General features: G+C 41.1%; 2 protein-coding genes across 4 annotated transcripts in view; both read left to right on the top strand.

The window, feature by feature from the left end:
* pald1a (phosphatase domain containing paladin 1a) overlaps positions 1–3,416 on the top strand; it is a 43,074-nt gene extending 39,658 nt beyond the window's left edge. For all 3 annotated transcript variants that reach the window (XM_068583760.1, XM_068583762.1, XM_068583761.1), the window contains exon 20: positions 3,197–3,416. In XM_068583760.1, coding sequence (XP_068439861.1) covers positions 3,197–3,346 — 150 coding nt within the window. In that variant the 3' untranslated portion in view covers positions 3,347–3,416. The remainder of the gene's footprint in view (positions 1–3,196) is intronic.
* A 7,141-nt stretch (positions 3,417–10,557) lies between these two features.
* Positions 10,558–22,892, top strand: part of LOC137789485 (A disintegrin and metalloproteinase with thrombospondin motifs 14) — a 36,709-nt gene continuing 24,374 nt past the window's right edge. Inside the window, exons 1-3 of the mRNA XM_068583130.1 lie at positions 10,558–10,689; positions 11,060–11,481; positions 21,071–21,227. Of these exons, the coding sequence (XP_068439231.1) occupies positions 10,611–10,689; positions 11,060–11,481; positions 21,071–21,227 (658 nt within the window). The 5' untranslated portion in view covers positions 10,558–10,610. The remainder of the gene's footprint in view (positions 10,690–11,059; positions 11,482–21,070; positions 21,228–22,892) is intronic.

Raw genomic sequence — 22,892 nt, forward strand, 5'->3', positions numbered from 1 at the left:
AGTGCATGGACTAATTTGATCTCTGCAGCGGCTAAAAGCAGGAGCACAGTGTTTCCAGTCATGCTGGGCAGCAGCCTGTGCCAGCTGATACGGAGCCTCTGACCTATTTGGTCTTGTTGCTTCTGTTCAGTCAGATCGTTTGAAACACAGAAGCGTGTGTAATGTGTTCGATTAGTGTCGGATCAAAACGACGCGGCAGGACATATTTGAAGTAAACGCTTACGGCCACATTGTTTGCACTTTGGACAAATCTGGTCCCCAGCGTCATTAACCCCGTTGCCTCATGTAGTAACATCAGAGCAGAAACATCAGAGGAGTTATTGGAATTGAAATCCATGTTTGCTAATCCAAAACGTGGCCCTTCACACAATGGCAGGACTTGTGTACAGTGCATACCACGGATGCCTGCCGGAGAGGTACCCTATCAGTCATTCCAGCTGTTTTGATGTGTGGCACAGAGGCCTCCCTGTCCCCCTACACAGGTCCGGTATGTGCAGCCTTTGAGATAGCCGACTGTGGGAAAGACCAGCGCCTCCTCGTTGCGCCGCCACTCCAGCCGCCTAATGAGTATTGGCGTTTGTGATCTCCTCGATGCAGCATGAAAGGCATTTCTCTGACAGAACTACTTACTGTCACACCGAAAGTTTGTCACCGCATACCAACAACTTCAAGGCCTGCTGAGATTTACCACTAGAGTTCTGACTTTTTCTTTTATTTGTGTGCAGATGTATAGATTTGCTGCTCTCCCACATCTCATCTCCTTACATGTTATTTCTCCTTTTGACCTCTCTCGTATAAGTATACATAGATGTTCGTTTGTTGTGACTGGTGAACTATATATATATATATATATATATATCCGTTATCAGCATGTCAACGTTGGCATTGTGAGCTTGTTTCTCAATACATTCGCACAGGAGCTGTCAAGGCTGCAAAGTCCCAGTAAAACTGTCCTTCACTGGGTTGCCTGAGCCGCAAAAGAACAGGCTTTGTGTGCCTGGTGGTTGTTGTTCTCGCTGTTAAAGTTAATAAGAATATTTCCAAATGTGTTTTGTAATCATCTTCCCCTCTGATCCAGATGTTCAGTATGTTCCAAAATGTGGTGTCATCTAGGAAGGAGTCACTTTCAAGAGGGATTCTGTATTTAATACTCAAAAGAGATTTTTCGTTGAGTATTCCTTTAAAAGAAGAAGATGACAAAATGTGAACGCCCTAACCGCTGATCCACAGAGATTGCATGCACTCACTCTTTATCCTCTCCATCTCATCGTTTCCAACATCCTCTTTTCGCTGTTGCACAGATTTTTCTCTCATGTCCTATTGAGACAGCTGGGCTGTGGAGTAGATGAGTCAGGTTAAGTACCCTGATTAGTACCAACAAAACAGAAGTCCTCTTGGGAGTCCCATTCACTGACTAATGTTCAGCTGCACCAACTCATTCCTCCCCAACAAAGACCTCATACAGCAGTCAGGCTGACAGCCTTCCGGGAACACACCAAACACAAACATTGATGTGCCGAAAAGTCCATCAGTGCCGGCTATTTGCTATTAAGAGGCTGAGTTTAGACGGGACAATAGAAGCTGCGTTGAGATGTGTTTTAGTAAAGCAGCTCACACAACTGAGACAGGGTTTGAACCGTTGTCCACTCAACAAAGCAGAACTTTTCGTGTTACATGATATCTATTGTAATATTTGATTTTGCAAGGTCGGCAAGTAGGCAATCTTGACCACACTCTGTGGTGCCTGGTGTTTATTTCTGCACAAAGCTGGCCAGCTAAGCTATAATCATTGTTAGTGAAGGGGATAGCTTGATATTATTATTCCTGTTCATTGTTCCATTTTGGCTTCTTCGACAATGACTGTGCATTTTTAAAAGGACTTCACTATTCTGATGGATGTAGTTACAAAAAAAGTGTGCGTCCACAAATGATGCCCTTGTTTCAACATCTCGCCTCCTGCACATTCCTCTCCCCTTAACATTTGCAGACTTCTTGACTGGCCGAGGCAAAGAGGGAGAGACTAAATTGGCAAAGCGTTTGAGGCAACGTTACCTCCACTGACTCATACACCGAACATCTTACAAACCTGTGAACAGCCGGTGGTTCCTTTTTAAATGGATTGTGATGTGAAAACCAATACAAAAACTGCTGGGAATACATAATCTTGTGTGGTTTTAACTGTAGCAGTCTCTTTATGTTTGTTTTTTACCGAACATAGCGGATGACCGCCTCAGTCCGCCCCGGTTTCTCTGAACCTCTCCTGCAGTGTAAACTGGGCACGCTGCATCACCGCTAATTGGGTATTAAATCTTTAAAGTTGTTGCAGGGAAGTCGGCATTCGCAAGGTTTGTTTGCATTGTTTGGCTTTATGGCCAGATGTTTCTGGTTGTCCGTGGTGCTTCCTATCACAGCCAAAGCAGATGCTGAGTCAGCGTGACCTGCTGCTTAACACAAATACTGAACACCGTCTCTCTCCAGTGATGTCTCTCCATGTTCCTCAATCCTCAATAATGCAGTTATGATTCAAATATGGAAACACGGAGTACTGTTCCATTAGGGTTGTTCTGTCCCGTTAATGTACTTCACGCAGGTCGTTGGTTTTTCATTTTACATTCATTTGTACTTCTAGTCCACCTCATTTCAGTTGTGAACAACATATTCCTGCAACGTAATGATTAAACACAGGTACACTCTTCAGATTATTATTAATATAGAGCTGCCTTTCATTCACAGAAATACTGCCACCATGCAAGGAACTGGGTTCACCCTACGAAACAATTTGGGTGCCCAAGTATGCCACATTTTGTGCCACACTTTTTATCCGCTCTTTTCACTTACTCAACAATAATGAAAACATATGTATTCCTGAGACATCTTTATGACATCATAACGGTTATTGTTTTGGAGACTTTGAAAAACTTGCTTCCAATTCATTTTTCGACAAATAAACTGAACTTGATATGCCAAATCAGTGGATCAAATCAGCTTGTCATGGAGTAAGTGAAGGATCTGAATACTTCTTGCACCCCTCCCAGTTGTTTCCGAACCCGCGTCAGATGCCTCTTGTTTCAATGTAACAGCTGCACAGCTGACATTCAAAGCATTTGTGTGGCCGTGACGGACAAATAATAAAAAAAAGAAAAGCGTGGCTATCCGTGTTGCCTGTTCATTAACATGTTGTGTGTTTCTGTGGTAGGTGGCTGCCAGAGCCGGAGTTTATGACATCCTCAACCAGCTGGGCTTCTCCGAGTTTGAAAACCCGAGGGACTCGCTGCTGGCCCGGCTGCGCTGCCGCTGGCAACGGCAGAACATTCAGTCACTTCCTTTCCGCGGGGAGGTCATCTGAGAGGATCCCTGTGAACTCACCAAAAAAAGTACTGTGCTTTTCAGAATAAAAGACATTTTTCTTAACATTATTATGCCTTCTACATTTACCCCGTATTATGCTTATCTTCACTTCATCTATTGTTTAACATTTTTAGGTATTTTAATGTTGAGTGTGTTAGCAGAATGTTGCTCCTATATTAGAAGTTGATATTTGTGCCTTTGCCTTTTTTTTTTTGTGAATGGTAGACCATAGTTTCAATGTACTAATATTTATGTTCATTTTTTTCTTTTTGAGTTCCCGCATTTTGAAGATGAGGCAGCCTTTTAAAACTTCTGTTGGAACAAGTTGAGTTAAATGCTGTTATTGAGGAGAGAAGCAAATTCCACTGTGTTGTTAGACAACCATTTTGGTTACATGTCACAACTGTTTGCTGTTGAGTGACCTGATATTTTTCTTGAGCCCTGTCCTTTTCTTCTTAGCACAGCTGTCATCAATGGCTGTGCAATAGTTCGGCTTGATGTTTTCCATTGTTTCCCCCTCTGTACATATAAACACTGTTGTTATTTAAATGTATCTTTAAGTTTTCTAAAGCCGATGAGAGGGGATGTTGTTGAGAGGCATTTAGCACGAGATGCTGTCAGTCAGAATTTCTTTAGCAACATTATAACATCAGTAATGTGTCCGTTGGTTTCTTTTTTTTTTTTTACATGTATCTACACGTGTCATGATAAAGGTACTAACAGTACAGTGTGTCAGGATTTTTTGTTTGATTTTTACTTTAAAGCTGTAAACGTGTCTTTGTATTTGTGTTTGTAGACATTGAAGCAATGTTGCTATAAAATTGCAAGCGTATACTTTTTTTTATGATAGTCCCATGAAATGCTAATGCAGAAATTTTGTCTTGCATTATTTTTCCTTGTCAAAACTTGGTGCCTACATTATCCACAATGCAACTCGACCGCCGACAGTTCGAGATGTGTAGTACTGCAGGTGATATCACTGGATAAATATAATCTTTAACAAATACAGCTCACGTTGGTGCCATCAGTCCTATGAGGCCAAAGCTGCACACAAAGTTAGAATTGATTTGTCAGCCATTCAGGGCAATAATTACACCATTGACTTTGTTTACCACTTGCCAATTCTCCTTTAGCATGCCAGAAACTGTACAGTATTTCTTATTTTGTTTGATTATTTTGTTACTCTTTAATTAGCTAATGTGTTTTTTAGTTGTAAAGTAACTTGCAGTTAAAGTGTGCTTATAAAAACCACGAGTCCTGCCTTAAAACCAGAAAAATAAGCCAGAAAAGAAATTAAAAATCATTTCTCCACATGTGTCTCCTATTTTTTTCTTTTCTGTCAAAATATTAAAAACATTTGCACTGTGTATGATTGATTCAGAGTAAGTGAAAAAAATGATAATGACATGGAAATTGCTTTTGTATGCTTGAGAGAGTATGACCCATCTTCATGTGACTAACACAGGAAAGTGTAAGTGTACTTCTGAAATAAGTAAGTGCTTATTGTGATTACACCCAAACCTCTTCACTATGCTCTTAATAATGTCATGTTTTTTTTCTGACATTCTTCACTGTCTGTGCTATTTATTTTCTTTTAGGGGGCTAAAATACATAATTTAAAGTAGATTCAACAGCATGTGTCTGCATTTGGTTTTATTGTATTGTTGGCTTTGCTCTGGAGGAAAAGGGAAAGGTTTGAGGATTTTCTGACCATTAAGAGTTTGCACACAACATTCTGTTATGCGTCGTTTCATTGAAGTTTCCGATTCAGCGGCGGAGCCAAATAATTGTTTCTTCTCTCCTGGCCTTCCTGTCTTTTTCTTCCTTATCTCGGCCTCATCTTCTGCTCGAGATACGCACCGCTAAGAAGCCATTCGTATATCCGGACGGCGTCCTTGTCTTATGTCGGTGCCAATCTTGGAGAGCAGAGCAGGTTATGAGCATCGAGAGGCACACATTTTCCCAAAACAGATGATTCATTGTTGGGCTGACATCTTAACATATTCCATATACAGTAATAAAGAGCTTAGGCAGACCAAAAAGATTAATCTGAGTTGCCTTTTGATGTGGACAGGTAAGGTCTTAATTAAAAAAAGAAGAAAAAAAAGACCCTCACAAGAATGGATGGCTGTGTGGGGATTAAAAGCCACAGACCGGCACATCAGTGAAGCTCACTTGGCTTTGCTGGCCTGCTTTGAAAGACTGATACCCCAGATCACTTCCCGTCTTGTAAGTGCATAGCGGGCTTATCTTTGGGAGTACGGAAGTTGTTAGGATTTTATCACACCACAGCCTATCCTGGATTATTGTTAATGGAAACCAAGTGGTTTGGATTGAAGCGCTTCTTTTATAGTTTGTTACATTTGTTTCCACATCACCTCAGTTTATGGGCTTCTTTATCCCTCTTTGTTTGAGGTCTGGCAGGGCTTGGGAGATATATTCGATAAATGCACAGCAACACAAACACACTTTCATACACAGTGTCTGTTTCTCTTGACTCTACCAACAGAGACAAATTGGTTAAAACAACACTCGGATACGGAGAGGGGCTATTCAGTTGCAGCATGTGGCCAACTTGACTCCGGGTCACGATAAGCTCAGGACATGAGGACCATGCTTGGATGATATAGCGGCCCCTCGCCTTTGAAATCCTTTCCAGACTCATTGAGATACTCCCCAATGTGAAACTCAAGCTAGCGGTTCTGAAGGATCCCGAGATTATAGCGGACAAAGAGCAGCATTGAGAGGTGAGCAGAGAGAGGGGATGTAATGAACTTCATGTGAAAAGCTTCCCTCTGCAGATGAGAGAGCTGCATGGTGCCGGTGTGAGGGGTGCATGTTTGTACCGCCGTCTTCTTTGTAACACTGCCTTTATCCACACAAGAGCAATCAAACACCTCAGAGACTCAAATGGGCTCTCCATGATTTCATCAATAATAGCAAGACAGCAAAGATCTTTGAAAGGTTTTTTTTTCTATCTGCTTTGGCAAATACACCTTAAGGCCTTCATTTACCACGAGCAATAATGCCAAATCCCTGATAGGCTATGTATTACACACCCCACTGAGCAAGGTAATGAAAAGTCTCAGCTGGCAGGATATAAAATACTGACTGACTTGACAGAGAGCTCTTAAATGCTCTTTTTTCCTCTCCTAGATTAAAAATATATACCATTGAGTTCTGCTATTTAAAGGCTCAAAGGAGTCAAAGTGTAATCTTGTTCTGTGAGCTGGATTTAAGCTACTAAAATAATAAAGTGAAGCCACTGATGACAGTGTCATAACAATAGTTGACTTGAGACTTTGAGACTAAAAACACAGTGACGGGTACGTGTGCATGATTACATAACCTGAATATTTAACTGGCATGGAGAAGACTTGGAGTCGGTTTCACAGAGATAAGACTTTGACTATGGCTTAGATCAAAGCAAGTCAGACTTGGTCAGTACAAAACTGGCTAATTATTGACCTTCCTAAATAAAACAAATTTGCAGTTACTTCTTGATAAATTAAGATTATTTTTGCGCTGAAACATGCCTGACACTTAGAGTGAAAATACAAAAACCCTTCCAATGAAATATAATCCCTAAAAATCTCAGTTCAGACGTGTATCATAGCTGAGGTATAACAGGGTTTATTGGTAATGCTAACTCATTAGCCAGGCTCTGGATAGTTTCCAACAACGTCCTCACAACTAGATATTTCCGAGGGGTTACTCCAGACTTTAAAACCTAGTTTCCTTCTTATTGCTCGCTCCATATTACCGTCAGCACTCCACAAGGTATAAATCAGGTCATGTGGTGACACTGGTCAGCAGGTGTCACTGATTGTTAGGAAGCAATGCTCTTAGTTCTAAGTTAGCTTGAGGGTCAGGTGGTTGACCTTTCAGGCTTAAAATAAGTCTGTGTTTATTTTTGTGAAACAGTCTAACCTGCAAGGGACTAATGTAAGGCCCTTAGTCTCAACTAGGAGAACGACATTGTTAATGACATGTGCAAGTGTAATGTTTTAATGGTCAGGATTCAGGTTTCAAATACATGCAACTTCATAAAGACATAACTTAAACTTGCTCTGACAGAAGTAAGACTTGAGTTATGTCTATTTAAGCCAATCATGCATCACAATCTTGCGTTAGATTTCTTCAAATACGAAAGGAAGTTACAATTGCATTCAGGATGTATTTCCTCTTTTTAATGAAGCATATTATCACTTTTCTACTATAAAAAAGCACTACGTGTTAATAGTATCTCTACAAAGTTTGACTTTGATTAGGTGAAGTTAAATATTTTTTTGTAATTCATTTAGTGCACATTTCGTGACCCGTAGGTTTAGGTCTGCTGAGAGCCAAAATGCCCCAGCTTTCTTCCTGGACCTTGAACGCCTCTGGTTCCAACACAAACATAGTGACACATATTGGAATACAAAAAAAGCTTCCATCCACACAGAGCAGAGGATCATAATAACAACTTCTTCAAGTCGCTGGTTTGTAACTAGGCAAATGCAGACGCCCCTGTCGTCCCTCAAGCTGCCGGGCAGACTAGCAGCTGCTTTGCATCTCCCTGCATCTCAAGAGATGAAAAGTCACATATTTTCTCAGCATGCTGGCATGGCTAGACCACATTACAGCACACACTGAGGCCTCCAGAGCTCCACACAGTACTGTAACTTCTTCCCACTAATGGAAACACAGTGGAAGAAGCTTGATTCGTTGCAGCTCCGCCCTTAAGGACAAACTACAGTTCAGCAGATTACAATGCAACTGATTAATTCAGACTTTAAATACATTTAAAGGTGATCCATGCATACATTTAGAGGTTGAAGTATGCATCTGTGAAGTATGAGATAGGGAAAAAAGTGTATTAATAAACCTTTTTGCTCTTACACTTCAGTTGTGAGGGACAAAGCGTTCTAATGAGAGCACTGTAGTAGAAAATTGGTTTGGTGTGTGGACTGAACCACAGACTGCGGCGTCTAATTGAATACTGCGTTATATTGTGGAATGTCATCCTGGCTTTTAGACACAAACGAAACAAAAAACAACAAAAACACACTCCAACAGTATGGATGGAAAAAGAGCATAAAACTTCTTACAAGGCAGTTAATGGTTTCCATCTCTTAATGCATGTGGTTAGTTTCCATCGCTTATTAATGCACAACTCTGGATCACCATCCAATCCTCTTATTGCTGCCCTGAGGGGGTGACTGCATAAAACAGCCACACCTGCTCTACATTGACTATCCTGAGAGAATGGAGGTAATTAGCCACAGAGTGAGCGCATATAGGCACTGCATAGGAGAGGACAGGCAGACCAGCAGGGACCAGACTAAGTCGAGGAACTGTTGAGAGAAAACTGTTTAGTCCCTAAAGAAAAGTACCGGAAAGTCAAAACTCAATCCCCTCCTCTTCCTCGGAAAAGGACTCCAGAGTTGTTGGTTCAGTCTCTACGACTGCGTGGTCATGTCTGACAAAGTCTGGACTCCTGTAGGGTGAGCCAGGGCCATGAACAAAAAGAAGAAGAAGAAGAAGTCCTGGTTGCTTGAGTAGTCATCCAAAGTTTTAACAGGCTGTCATTCCACTCCTGAAATCTACTGTGGAGTTTTCACACCTTCTAAGCCTCTAATGATGATGTTGGATCAGTTCTCTCTCTGCAAATGGAACATTTGCTCACAGTGACATCTGCAGGATTAGCCCAGATTATGAAAACTTGAGATACAAACAAATGAGGTAATTACATCTGATCATACAATGCACATGGGACTTTAAAAAAAACACTTTATTTGGCTAGATAAGTAGATGGGTGCACATTTTGCTCAAGTCTTTCTTAAAACAGTATTATATATGCTATATTTGGGCAGTATAAGTGATCATCCGGGGATCAAAAAAACTATTTCAGTGCAAGAAATGATCAAATTAGATTATTTTTGGTGTGAATTTCTTTCCTTACGTTTCCACAGTGTCCACGCTGAGCCGCTGTAGATAGCACAATAAGTGACACAAAGACGGAAGTTTGCACTAAAAATGTTGTTACTTTTAGAAATGTACCATCAACATCCCAAATGCCCAAGGCTAATATTATTAGCTTTCGTTACATTTGTATAATGTACATTTGCACCAAATCATCACAAGGAACAATTACAGCCACCAAAAACGCTTTCAATGCACATTTTGAGTAAACTGTGAATTCATCCTTTAATCTCTCTTCATGTGTCACTGCTTTTGGTTTCATCTTTTTTCCTGTAATTTAAAACATTGCTGTGTTCTTAATATTAGTACGTGTGTTTATATTGTATATTTCTTTCTTGTGTTTTGATTGCTATTAATTGTCGTCATGGATGCATTTCTGTGTCTTCTGCCTGTCTGTGAACATGATAATTAAGTTGATTTCTCTCTAAACAAGTTTCTTCAAGCACGTGTATTGGAACGTTTTGACCTCTGCTATCCCTGATTTATTGCCACGTTATCACTGACTGCGTCTGTGGACTCATGTAAATAACATATATGAGTTATTACCATGTCCATGTGTCTGGCTGATATTTTGCCCTCTTGAAGAACGAAGAAGACTGAATATTAACTGTGTAGGTGGACATGATGATATAGTTTATTTTTGTTAGTTGAAAAAAAAAAAGTGGCTTGGCTAAATATGTGGTTGTTTGGTGGAGAGCGGCGCTCCCACTGTTGGCTGGTAGTGGCTTCAAGTGGAGCAGTGGAGAGTCCCGCAGCCGAACCATTGGTGCGTAATGGTGCACGACTGGACGGCAGATGTTTCACCACCGGGACACTCTGTCTCTGCACACTTTATCTGAACTCTTCCGACTTTTTTCCTCAACGTAGGCGTGCGTTAACTTGCGCTCCTGTGCTTTAAAAGAAGTAATCTGAGGAAGGAAAGTGACGAAGAAGAGAGAGAAGAAGAAAAAAAAAAAAAAATTGGACCACCTCTTCAAACCGTCCCGGTTTTTTACCGGAGAGTTGTCGTCATCAGCACCCCAGATATCCCCCCTTAACTCCCTAAATGGATGGGGCAGACGTGGTCTATGCAGTTCAGCACAGACCAAAAGATTGGAAACAACTTGTGAATATCCGTCAGTTTGGCGTCTAGAGGGAAACGCTCAGAAATGCCCGGCTGCTTCGCTGGAGCTCAACTCTGAGGACTTTTCTCCTGCATTCGTGCTTTTTTTTTTCAGGAGGAAGGACTCTGCTCAAAGTTTGCAACAGAAAGGAAAACTCAACGCTGAAGTGGCAGCTCTCACACTATAGCCCTCGCTATGGATTGTATGTATTTATTGATGTGCTTCTCACTCAGTCAAATATTTTTGGATAACATTTTCGCTGCAGAAACACATGGTGAGTTCTCCACTTACTTTCTTTTGTTTGCAGTGTGTAAAAAAAAAAATCACTCTAAAGTCTAACTGTTGAGTAATCGTGATACAAAATGATGGCCTATTTATTGATAGGAACATATAGTCAGTGTGACAGCCTGTTCTGGATGTAGTCAAAGTGTTGGAGTTTCTTTTAAGTCTACAGAGTTTTTACTGATGATACCAACATTCATTCTGAGCTGCCTTCATATGCTTTATATAGTAATAAGTATAAAATAAGGTCCAGTTCCTCTCATAATAATCATTCAGCTTACTTTGCTTTACAGTCTTTTTCCATAACAACTTGCCACAGGTCTGTGAATGTGATTCTCACTTGACACTATCTGTCCCATCAGAAAAACTCTCTGGAAAGTTAAGTGAATATGGTCTTATCGTGCCATTCAGCACAGACTCCCGTGGCAGGTACATTTCTCACGTGGTCTCTGCTGGAAACGGAAGTAAAGGTGCTGCATCCGCTGATGGTGATGCCGCCTCGGCCTTTGGCAGCAAAAGACGGGTGGCCCGCAGTGCCCCCGAGATGCCCCCGCTCACCCACGTCTCGGCGCAGCACTTGTTTTTCAACGTCACTGTGTTTGGGAAAGAGCTGCACCTCCGCCTGAGAGCCAACAGGAGGCTGGTGGCCCCGGGGGCTTTTGTGGAATGGCAGGAGGACTTCGTGGAAAAGGCCAAGGAACATATCCACGGGGACTGTGTTTTCACTGGAGACGTGAGCGACATGCCGGAGGCCTCTGTGGCTATCAGCAATTGTGATGGACTGGTAAGTAAATGCATACTTGTAAATATAACGCTGAGGGTGAGGGATGTACCGAGGAGAAAAGATGCTTTCTCTTCTTTGGTACGGTGCCAGACAGAATGCAAAGTGTGATGGGTTTGTCTTCTGCAGAAAGTGCTTAACATCTGCATCTGCTCGGGCATCAGACTATTCCATCTGAAATCTACTGTATCTTCAAAGCGTCAGACATACGCGCCTGCGTTGAACTGAGAGGTAACTGTCAGTTTGAAGTTGGTCCTTTCCTTGGAGTCGTCGCAAACAGTTGGGCATGAGAATAGAGAGGAGCAGTAGAGTTGGGAATATGAACCCATTATTGAACTGGTGAGCAAATATAAATCATTAAATTGTGTCTCTAACTCTAATACATATAGGAGAAGCAATATTAGCTATCATTTTGAAATCTCTGGCCACCTGGCAATTGCCAAGAAAATGTCAGCCTCTTTAGCCGCTAAATGCTTTATTTTGTTCAACAGCTGGTCGCTAAAGTTAACGTTGTTTTGTTGGAACTTTCTGCCTGAAAACTGTTGCAGCTACGTCTACATTGGAGTTGATGAGAGCAGCAAGAGAGTTAAAACCAAAGTTGCAACCCACCTGTAAAACCAAAAGAATGGGCTAAAAGATGCTTAAGGATTCTGTAAAGCAGAGGTCCAAACAGTTTAAAATGATCCGCCACCATCCCTGCAGAACACTTCTTCGAGAGCACTGTGTGTCTGCTTCATTACCACCGATCCATTTGTCATTAGTTGTCATCACTGCCTTTAAAACGGTGTGTCTGCTGCAAATAGAGCAGAGCCATTGGGAGGTGAGCCAAGCGGATCCCCTACTGGATGTTTGCAGCTGAGCTATTTACAGTGAATTTGCAGTATGAATTGTCAGCCTTAGCTTTTCTGAGTCGGCCCACTGTATTGTTCCGACAGAAAAGACAAGCGTGGAATGAGGTTGAAGATAACCCTCTGACCCAGGAGATTGTGAAACGCTACACACAAGCACTTTCAGTCATGACTCCTTTTCTGAATGATCACACACAACTCATGTGAGAAAACCTAGGCCTTTGATGGAAGTCTATTGTTGGCAGCTTTTATTTTCACAAGTGCACAATTTCATCTCTCTGCTTCTTGATGTTTTTTTTTTTTTAGGACAGTTGAGCTTTCAATGTTGCATCAACATAGCACAAAGAAACAAAGGTCTTACCATTAAAAGACAGCTATCTTTTGGAGCGAGGTCTTTCAGTTTTTACGTACCCTTTAATTTGTATCAAGGCCAAAGAATGCAACGATGGTTTAATAATTATGAGCTAAAGAGAAGACGAGTAGTAATTAGCTTCGGTCTGGTGTTGGCTTCTGTTCTCCTTCTCTACAGACATGAAAGACAAAAAAGAGAAGGCAGGTTCACATGACCTCTGACGCATTTCTCATGTTAACATCCAAGTTGCATCCGAGAAAATGTTGATATATTCGCTTAATTGAGCCGAATAAAATTCAACTGCCCAGCAAAATGAATACATTTGGAGGCAGCTAGTCTTTCGCTCAAGCTATTGAAACCTAAATTGAATCAAGAGTGCTGAGCAGCTCTTAAACACGAGTATGTGGTCGGGCCTCCACCTCCCAGTCGAATAGCCAACTAATAGGTTAATTTGGTCGACTAAGATTTATTTGGTCTATTACTGTTTTTTTTAAGTTACTTATTACTTATTTTTGCAAAACATATGAGCACCTCTCTGGTAAACACAAGATTTAAAGTGGTGTTTTTGGGAGATTCTTTGTAGAGAAACTTGACAGATTTGTGAACTAAATCAAGCAGCATGGCTTGTCGTTGTTAAAAGCTAACACATTTGTTTTTATCTTTATTCAAATTACATTTTTCAAACATTACAGTGTAAAAATCTAGCTTTTTTTAAAAAAGACACAGATTAAAGAGGAGGAGGCTTTGGGTCTTTATGCATGTCATGGGATGGATGGTTGATCGGGAAAAGATTGTTATGCTTATGACTTGTGAACATTCATGTCATCTGAGATTGTTGAATGTTTGCAGAGTGGGTTGTGTGAGTGTTACAAAACTGTGCCATGGTTATATTCACCTGCAGTAATGGATTGTGGCTGGCGTGAGGCATTTGTGGTTGTTTGTGATGGAGATTTACACATGTGACAGTGTGTGTGTCTCCCATGCTAGAAACCTTGACACAGTTGTGTGATACTCATTTTCTTAAAAGATCTGGTCCAAATCACAACATCCCGTTTTCAGTTACTTTTTACTTTCAGTGCAAAATATTATGCAAGTAACATTGCTGCCATTGAAGCATGTGTATTATATTGTTTCTGTCTTCTCAAATGTCCAATTTCAAGCTTTGCGCATCACAACTTGTCCACTGAAGTGGCAGACTATGCATGCTAAGTGATCCGCTTGGCTGGATTTATGTTTTTTTGTTTTTAGTTTGGGATTTGGCTGGAGTCAGGCTTTTAGGAATATTGTCCATGAGTGTCCTTGCATCAAAGCCAACATGAACACAGACCTGTCTGTGCATGCAGAGGTGTTGTAGAGGCATTTGGAGGCAAACAGACAGTTCACAGGCAAATTATTTACTCTCAAGAATCTGCTTGATGTGGAACGACATGCAGGAGATGTCTGATGAAAGGAGCGGGTTTTGAAGACTGAAGTCCCTGCATGCGGGCCAGATCTCTTAGATGTACTGCGCTACAAGTCACGGTATGTTTGAAGTGTTCCCTTATAGACAACACACACACATGCATTATTGGAGCAGATGTATATCACAGTTGCTTAGACCAAGCTCAGAATTGAAGACCACGCCAGCCGTCATCACAACTCCGCACCTTGCGTTCATCACTTCAATACAATTTTGCCGATAAGCTTTGCTATCAGTGTGTCGCCTGAAGTGAGGCCGCTCACATGGAGAGGACTCCCTAACAGTGAGGCATTACATCACCAGTTACAGATTACAATATTTTTTTCTCCTGCCATGTGCCCAGAGGAGCTAGATTCATGGCATTCCAAGGTCTTGACAGATAATACATTAAAAATGCAAAGACATCTTATATCTTCTTGATCCATTTGGCCTCACAGCGTTCCCAGCCTGTCAGCCGAGGTTGGGAAGAAAGTGAAAGCGAAATGACTCTGAAACGCCTTCACTTTCAGTTTAATTTGAATGCAGATTATGTTCAATTGACCAACACGTCTGCGATATCTTCCCTTCTGACTGGAACTCCTGCTAGATAGCAACAGCTGTGCGCCCCAGACAAGCATGAGCTATTGTTGTGGAGCGATGAGTGATGGCTATGATTATACTGGGGCTGCTCATGTGTTGGGTATTAGCGCAGAGGACGGGCTGATTGAATTACATGTGTGATGGAAACACGAGTGCCGGATAACCGCATTCGGGAGAACGCTATTTCTGTGTCCATCAGTTAAAAAGAGAGAGAGCCCCCTAGCAACAGTCAGCAGGCTTTGGTGGGGCAGTTTTCCATCCATTGGAGTTGGAAAATACTTGCATAAATTGTTCTATTCATGCATGTTTGCAGGAATTCTGCACAGGCCTGGTCCCAGTCCAGTATTCCAGTATCCTCCTGTGTTCCAGTTCTCTGCTGGCACCGAAGATACAGGCACTAAATTAAGAGCTCCATCAGTGGAAGCCCAACACCTCAGCCAACAATATGACTTATTTCCTTTCATTCCAGTTAACGTTACAGTATGTCGGTCTCAACATGTCTTAGTGTGTATGTGTGTGTGTGTGTGTGTGTGTGTGCTTATTCAATAGCACACACACACACACACACACACACACACACACACACACACACACACACACACACACACACACAGATTGCAGACTGGAAATGTCACAACAATGACATCACATAAATAATAAATAGCACATTAATCAACGTAGTTAAAAATGATTGCACATAAATATCAATTCAATATTGCATAATAATATATCGCTACATATTACTACTAATACTACTGCTACTTATGCTACTACCACCCTAAAACTGCTTAATCTATACTGATACTGTTAGTAGTGAAACTACTGCAACAGTTACAACTCCAACTCTTCTGCTGCTACTACTCCCACAATTTGTATTTCTACTGCTACTACTACTTTATTGCATCACTACTACCACTTCTACCACTACCAATGCTGCTAATACTAAAATGTCCTTTTTATCACTAGTACAACGCCAACTACTAATACTACAACCACTACTAAAACTACTTAAAACACTATTACAACTATGTACCTTTGTTACTGCTAGTATTACTCCTATTATTTCTACTACTACTACTACTACTACTACTACTACTACTACTACTACTACTACTACTACTACTGCTACTGCGACTACGACTACTACAACTACTACTATCTCTATGTCTCCTATGACCACTACTTCTAGACATTATTTACCTCTTCTTCTACTCCTCAGTGTAAGACTGTCCTAAAAACAACAATTACAAAAACACCGTGTGTTAGATGATGAATACTCTGTACTGGACAGAAGAACAAGGATAAGATGAGAAAAGTAGAGTCCGCAGACTATATAATGCTCCCATGGACATATATTTAATGAGCACCCGGTGCTGTTTCAAGCTACAAGACTGAAGAAAACTAGGACCATTACTTAGACTGCTTTTGCTATCCGACAACTACTACTAGTATACCGACTGCTGTTTCATATCCTTCTACTTCTCCCAATAATAATAACAGCAACACCAATAATTACATTAAAAGGAGGGTTTATCTTTTTAAACTGACTGTCTTTTGTTTGTAAATTCAATTAGCCGCTCATAGCAGCCTGCTATGTTAATTACTTTTATCATTATTATTTTCCTCTTCTTTGATATCGGTCTCATGCAGATGAGTGCTGGTAATTATAGGCCCAATTTTCTCTTCATTATCCTGGTCGCGATCACCAGCTATGCTTGCCCTTTGTGCACACAGTGAGATGTGAAATCTGATAAAAAGGAATCAAGTAGTAATCCTTTCTCTCAGAAGCTGTCTCACACAATTATTTCAAACCTGCGACTCTGCTGAGTCAAGCACCACTCAGCCATGATTTACTGCCCGGCTTATTGATCCTCCATTGATCCAACTTATTGTGTGACCTCAGGAAAATGTGTGAGCATGCGTTAAACTCAGCAGTGAAGCGTGGATTACCTTTTCACTCTCTCTGTGTCTCGCTTGTGGACCAACAAAGAGCATGCCTTGAACCGAAATGACTTGTCTCGAAACAATCTGCCACAAATTACAGGTTAAGCCCCTGGAAGGATGGCTGGACTTTAATTTCCTAGCACAATGCAGATCAAGCATGGCTTGTAGCACTAGTTCCATGTCTATGGGCATCTCCATGGGATTACAACAGTGTAATGCTAGCAGTGGGTTGTGACAGTGTCTTTATTAACTGATGTTAAGAAACAGATCTTGGCCAGTGATCGGCTTCACTTTCATAGTTTCACGTTGATTTTCCTATGTTCAATCTTTATAAAAAATACAATATCTAATTATAGAGATTTGTTATTTGCTCAATGAATTGCATTCAGCTACACTTTGTCTCTACGGTCTGACTCTGTCTTTAAAATAGATACACTTCGCCTCATTTGTTCCTTGCCTGGGTGACGTGCATGCTGCACTGAGCAGGTGACACACTCCAACTGCTAGTTTGCACAGCAGGTCTCTTTTGAAATTACATACAGTGCATATCCACCTTCAAAGTTGCTCCTATGACTGTGTGGAATTTAGTGTACTGGTGTGCTTAAGAGTTAGCTATATTTGCTCTTTTTGTGTGTGGTGTCGTGACAGCTAGATGCCTGACTGCCTCACTTCAGAGGGTTTTTCAGAGAATCGTGTCCTCCACTAAGTCCTGCTGCACATGTCATAAATAATCTCAGATGTTTGAACACTTGCATCATGTGGAGCAACTTAATGATGTCTGCATCACTTGAAATCTTTTCACAAAGTAAAGTTAATCACTAACGTTCAGCTTTAAACAGTGTGAAATTTGAAAAAAGAATCTAATCTCAAAAAGCTCACATCTGAATTGATGGGTGATGAAGACGAGGGGTTATTTGCGGTATATGCGGGATAATTAGTAACATAAATCTCTTTTGCTTAGTTTAGCATAAAGAGAAGACTTTTTTTGGATAACCTTTTTTCTCTGGGGATGAGGTAACCCTGTTTTATCTGACAAAGACAAATTGAAGTGTTAGTGACCTAACGACGGAGCTGAAACAGTCACTGGATCACCAACGTTCATTAATTTAATTCTCAGGTGAGCAATGCCTGAACCAAATTTCCTGCCAATCCATCCAGTATTAGTGAAATATTTCAGTCTGGACCAATGTGTTGGATCGACTGATAAGCCTGGTGAAAAGTATTTCTATCCTCATGTGACTTTTTTCGCCGTGGGTTCATACAGTTTGCCCAAACCGTATGATCGGTGGAGTTTGTTAGGAATGTATGTAGCCTGACCGGAAGATATGCAGACACTACTCTGGGCTAAAAATACACCACTGTCCAATGTTTTAGGGAAATAAATCTTTTATTTTCTGATTTTCAGGCAACAATGTGTAGTTGTAATAATCACTTACAATATGCTATATAGTAAAACAAACGGCCGGTTTAAATTAGACTCCAAGATGGCATCTGCCAAAATTGTCGGACCAATAGCCCAAAACTGAAAGATATTCCATTTACAGTGATGTTGAACAAAGAAAAGCAACAAATCCTTCAACTTGAGAAGCTGGAATCGTTTTCAGGTCTTTATTAATTAATCTCAACTATATTTCCAGCGGGGTGACGCCATTATTAACACTGAGATCAGCTGAGAATACAAGAGCTTCCCATTTCTGACAGCGAGCGTACAGCCTTCCCCGGCCCAGACTTTACCATGCAGTGTACACATGTTTACATTTGGCTCCTCCGTAGGCCCTTCCAGATGCTGCTCTCTCCTCTCACAGACCCAGCTTCTCTTTCCACCCACTGCTGAAATAAGAGACCACAGAGGAAGTATTCGAGCATGTCTTACTTGGCATTTCCTGGTCAGGGGCTCGACAGATTCTTTCACTCCGCTTTGCCCTTACTGTCATATGTCCACACTTAAGTTCACGGCGTTTGTAAACGACAGCATTTCCCAAGATTTTCACTTGTTTTTTTCGTCGGCATAATGCTCTCTTTACTCCACTGTATAAGGATTTCTTTTTGCAGCTGTAAATCCACACATTCCTGCCAAACAGTTGTTGGTGTGCCTTCTTCATGAGTTAGATAGGCTGGATAGATTTCTCTCTTTGTTTCCTTTGTAAGGAGTAGGAATATGAGATATACAATACACTGCACAGTTTGTGCTGAAGTTTTATAGAAACAACATGGCAACACAAACAATTAATATGTCACCTATAGTTATATAAGTAAGATGTAACATTATTTGTCCTTCATTTCCTTCATTGGGTCGTATGTTTTTTCCCCTGAATCACGTACAAGTTACTTAAAATCCAACTTAAACCACCTCTGGATGACAGGAAATTTGTGTTAGTTTATTGATATATATTATATAATTGATAGATTTTGTCTTTATTGGACACAGCTCATGGTAGAGTGCGTGTCAGGAAACATGAGGGAACAATATTCTCTGGGTGGATGTGGACAAATATTGTTGCAGCATCACACATTTGTGCACCAGACTGGTGACCTGTTGGAGGAGTGTCTATCCTCTCCTGACCCAGCGGAGGATAAACGGTGATACATAATGTATGCAGGTAGACGTTCTGTACTAATGCTGATAATGAACACAAGCTGTAAATGTCAAACAACATTACTTTGTTAACTGGCAGCTCAGTGGCGTGAGTGACGTTACGTTGACACGGCAGCCATAACATGTCCTGCGGACAATGGATTGAGTTATAAATTACCTTCCGGCGTTCTCGTCTTATGTAAGCGGTTATGTCATTTGGAGGGAAACGTTTTACGCGCAAGACTAAAAATGTGCCATTTTTCTGGCCACAAAGTGTTAATTTACACATCCAACATGTTGTGGAGCAACATTTTAATTAATTTGCAGTCATGTCTGTCGCAACCTGATGAATGCAAGTCCAATATTCACGACCCCATGAGAGCGGTGAGAGTGAACCAAAACAGTAAAGTTGCCCGGCAGTTAAACAATGAGTTGAAACTCATAAAAAGCTCTTAAAGTTAAGGGTAGCTGCAGATCCAGATGATAATTCTCTTGATAGAAGAATATTGATTATGGCTATTTTTTCTTCTTCTGGTGGGTAGCAGTGTACACTTGGGACACAATATATTATTCACAGTGAAATATCACCCAATAAGTTTACAATCAATTTAGCTGATGCGATAATCGACCATTACATAGCCAACACAATTCATTATCAATGTATTTAATTCTCTAATGACTCCAATGCTTCATTTGCAAGTGTGAGAACCCTGGAAATGTGTCTTAAATGCTCAAATAAATTAGAACTTCTCAAAAGCTAAATATATGTGAATGGGGGAAAGGTAGGGAATAATGGTAATTTACATAATTTACATGATTAAATTTGTCCAGCACTCAGAGAAATATTTAACGAGCCGTGAATGACTCGATTACTTGCAGAAGAATTGCTCTCCGGCTCTAAAAAATCCTTTCAGGACTTTAAGTGAAACATGAGACTCTTAAGTGTTCATACTACTGAATCAACATAGATTGATGTTGCGTGGTAATGTGGAAAATTGTTTTAATGATAACAATTACACCAAATTGAGTCCAAGGAATACACATTACGGCTTTTATATTGGAAACTGTAACAGTGAACCAGAGCTTGATGTTGGCTTCCCCATGCACTCCATCTAAATATTTACCTTCAGTCACATTAGGTATACAACAAAGTGGCCCTGAAGCAGGGGATGTTTACTTTATGGAAATCAGTGCGTGCAAATGTTTGTGCTCACGTATGTGTTATGCAATGCCAATCAAGACGCTGCGTCGGAACTTCAGCGCTGATGCTGAAGAGGAGCATGCAGGGAAAGAGTTGATGTACCAGTTTTAGTCGTGTTGTTGATGGATTCGGGTCCAAATCTTGACATTCTAATGCAAAGTATTTAAACATTACGTAGGGTTTTAAAGATATGCATTGTGGGTGCCCTCTACTGGTTAAAACCCGGCTATTGCAATTAGCTGATCTTGAGCTAGCCGGCGTATCCGGAAGCAAACTTATATCACCAACAAAACAGAATCATATCGTAGAATTTTAGTGATTCGCATAAGATAGTCGAAAGGCTAACGGCTGTTATGAACATACTTGAACAGCAAAGAATTCTTTGAATGTCAGAGTGCTTTGAATTCGCTGAAAGACACATTGAAACGAATACGTATCGAGACATCGCTGCTCACCGTCTCATTCAGTGGGGAATAATGGTGACCCTCAATAAAGCCAGAACATATTTTCTACCTGCAACATTCCCCATCTCAAAATCGTCCAGTTGATCGGGCGCGCTGTATTTACTGGCTCCAGTGGAATTACCGTCCTTTGAAGGAGGACGGCTGCACTAATTTGAAACCCTCTTTTCCAGGCAGGGCTGATCCGGACTGATAATGGGGAGTTTTTCATCGAGCCCCTCGAGAAGGGCCAACAGGACGTGGAAGTGAAGGGCCGTGTCCACGTGGTCTACCGCAGGTCGGCCATCAAGCGGGAGACGGGCCAGCGGCGGGAGGACCTCCACAACGAAGGTAGCCGGGGAGAGGGAGCCTGACATCAGTGGAAACAAAAAGCACCGTGTGCGTTTGTGTGTTGCGACTGTGTGGGAGTGTGCACGTGTGAGTAAGTGCCTCTGTTTATGAAGCGCACCACAAGTTCATAACAGCCAGGACCGTGTGTTTGATATTACATCATACAATCAAATAAAGCACCAGGATTTCGAGGGGTTTAACTGCATTTAAAGCGCCAGTGGTTTGGCATTTATTCCGACTCATAAATACTTTACACTTTAGAAAAGGTGTTTTGTTTTAGAAAAATAAAGGCTTCCCGCTGTTTGAGGCAAATATTGTTTTCTATTGATTTCCACCACTCTCATCAGCCTCTGATAAATCCATATGCTTCTTGTCCAGCACCAACGATGTGGAATACGGACATAGTTTGCTACGTGCTGGTGAATGAAGTGCAGCATTTAGCGGCTCAAAAAACAGACATTTTCATCAGGAGTTAGTGGAGAGACCCAAACAGAGCTAAAAGATGAGTGAATATTAAACTTACACTCATCAGTTTTGTAAATAAGCAACTGTTTGTTAGCATGTTCACTGTATCAACCGGGTAAAATAACCAAACAACACACAACAAATAAAGGAAGCTTTACAAAACATTATTCATTATTATTCATTCATTAACTATTTAACTCAATACAAGCAGCAGCCTGAAAATGATCTATAATGTAAGACTCAAACCAAGTTTTACCTAATCAAAGAACTATGAGATTACCGACCTGACAAGAACTTTGACGCCAGTTTTTAATACTTGCTGAATTTTGTTACCTTTTTCCACACAACAATCATGGAGAATGAATTGAATGAAAGCGCGCATAATGCCTGATGCCTGGATGACTGGGATGAAAGGAAACCAGCGTCTAAAACTGAACTTAAGTATACATTATTCAAAGCTTGGGAGTTGAAACACGCAGCTTTTAAACTCCGGCTCTAATTTCTATCGCTGCTCTATATGTATGAGGCCCAACAGCAGATGCAGCGCTCCAAAAGCAGCTGGTAATGTGAGGAATTCTGGGCTCCAGTGGTAGTTCTGGGGACAGGGGAGGATGGGGGGGAGGCGGTGAGGGGGGGGGGGGAGCGGTGGGGGTGACCCTTCCTTTTGCAATGAACCAGTATGCATTCCTTTTCTATTGATACAACAATAGCTCGAGCATCTGGAGGACAGCTCTTACCATAGTCGCTGATTTGCCCCGTTTCCCAGCATCTTTTAATTGTATTCCACAGCTCTTTTAATCAAGTCCCTCATTCACATTTGCTGAGCCTTCCTTCCTTTTTTGTTACTGCCCTTGTGAAAAACAGTGCGCTCATTTTTGTCTTTAAAGGCTACATTCTTCTATAAAGTGATACAGCTGGATTTTTGATTTATTCACATTGTTGCCAATTTAGCCTTTTCTGTTGCTGTTTCTGTGCCTACACAAAACACCTTCAGTTATCAATTTGCTCGAGGAAGATGTTATTCACAGAGGACATCATTAGTGTCCTGTATTTATTAAAACTAATCTTGAGTGTTGAGCAAATGTGTTTACAACTTTGCTCATGGATTTGTTTTTGTCCTTTAAAGTTCTGCCACATCCTGTTGGGAGAGCCAATTTAAACTCCCGCTCTCATTTAATGTCTCAGGCCATGCTTTTATCA

The sequence above is a fragment of the Clinocottus analis genome, unplaced genomic scaffold (genome assembly GCF_023055335.1).
Source record: "Clinocottus analis isolate CAN_PGR_092001 unplaced genomic scaffold, fCliAna1.0.p SCAF_19, whole genome shotgun sequence".
In the NCBI taxonomy this organism is placed as follows: Eukaryota; Metazoa; Chordata; class Actinopteri; order Perciformes; family Cottidae; genus Clinocottus; species Clinocottus analis.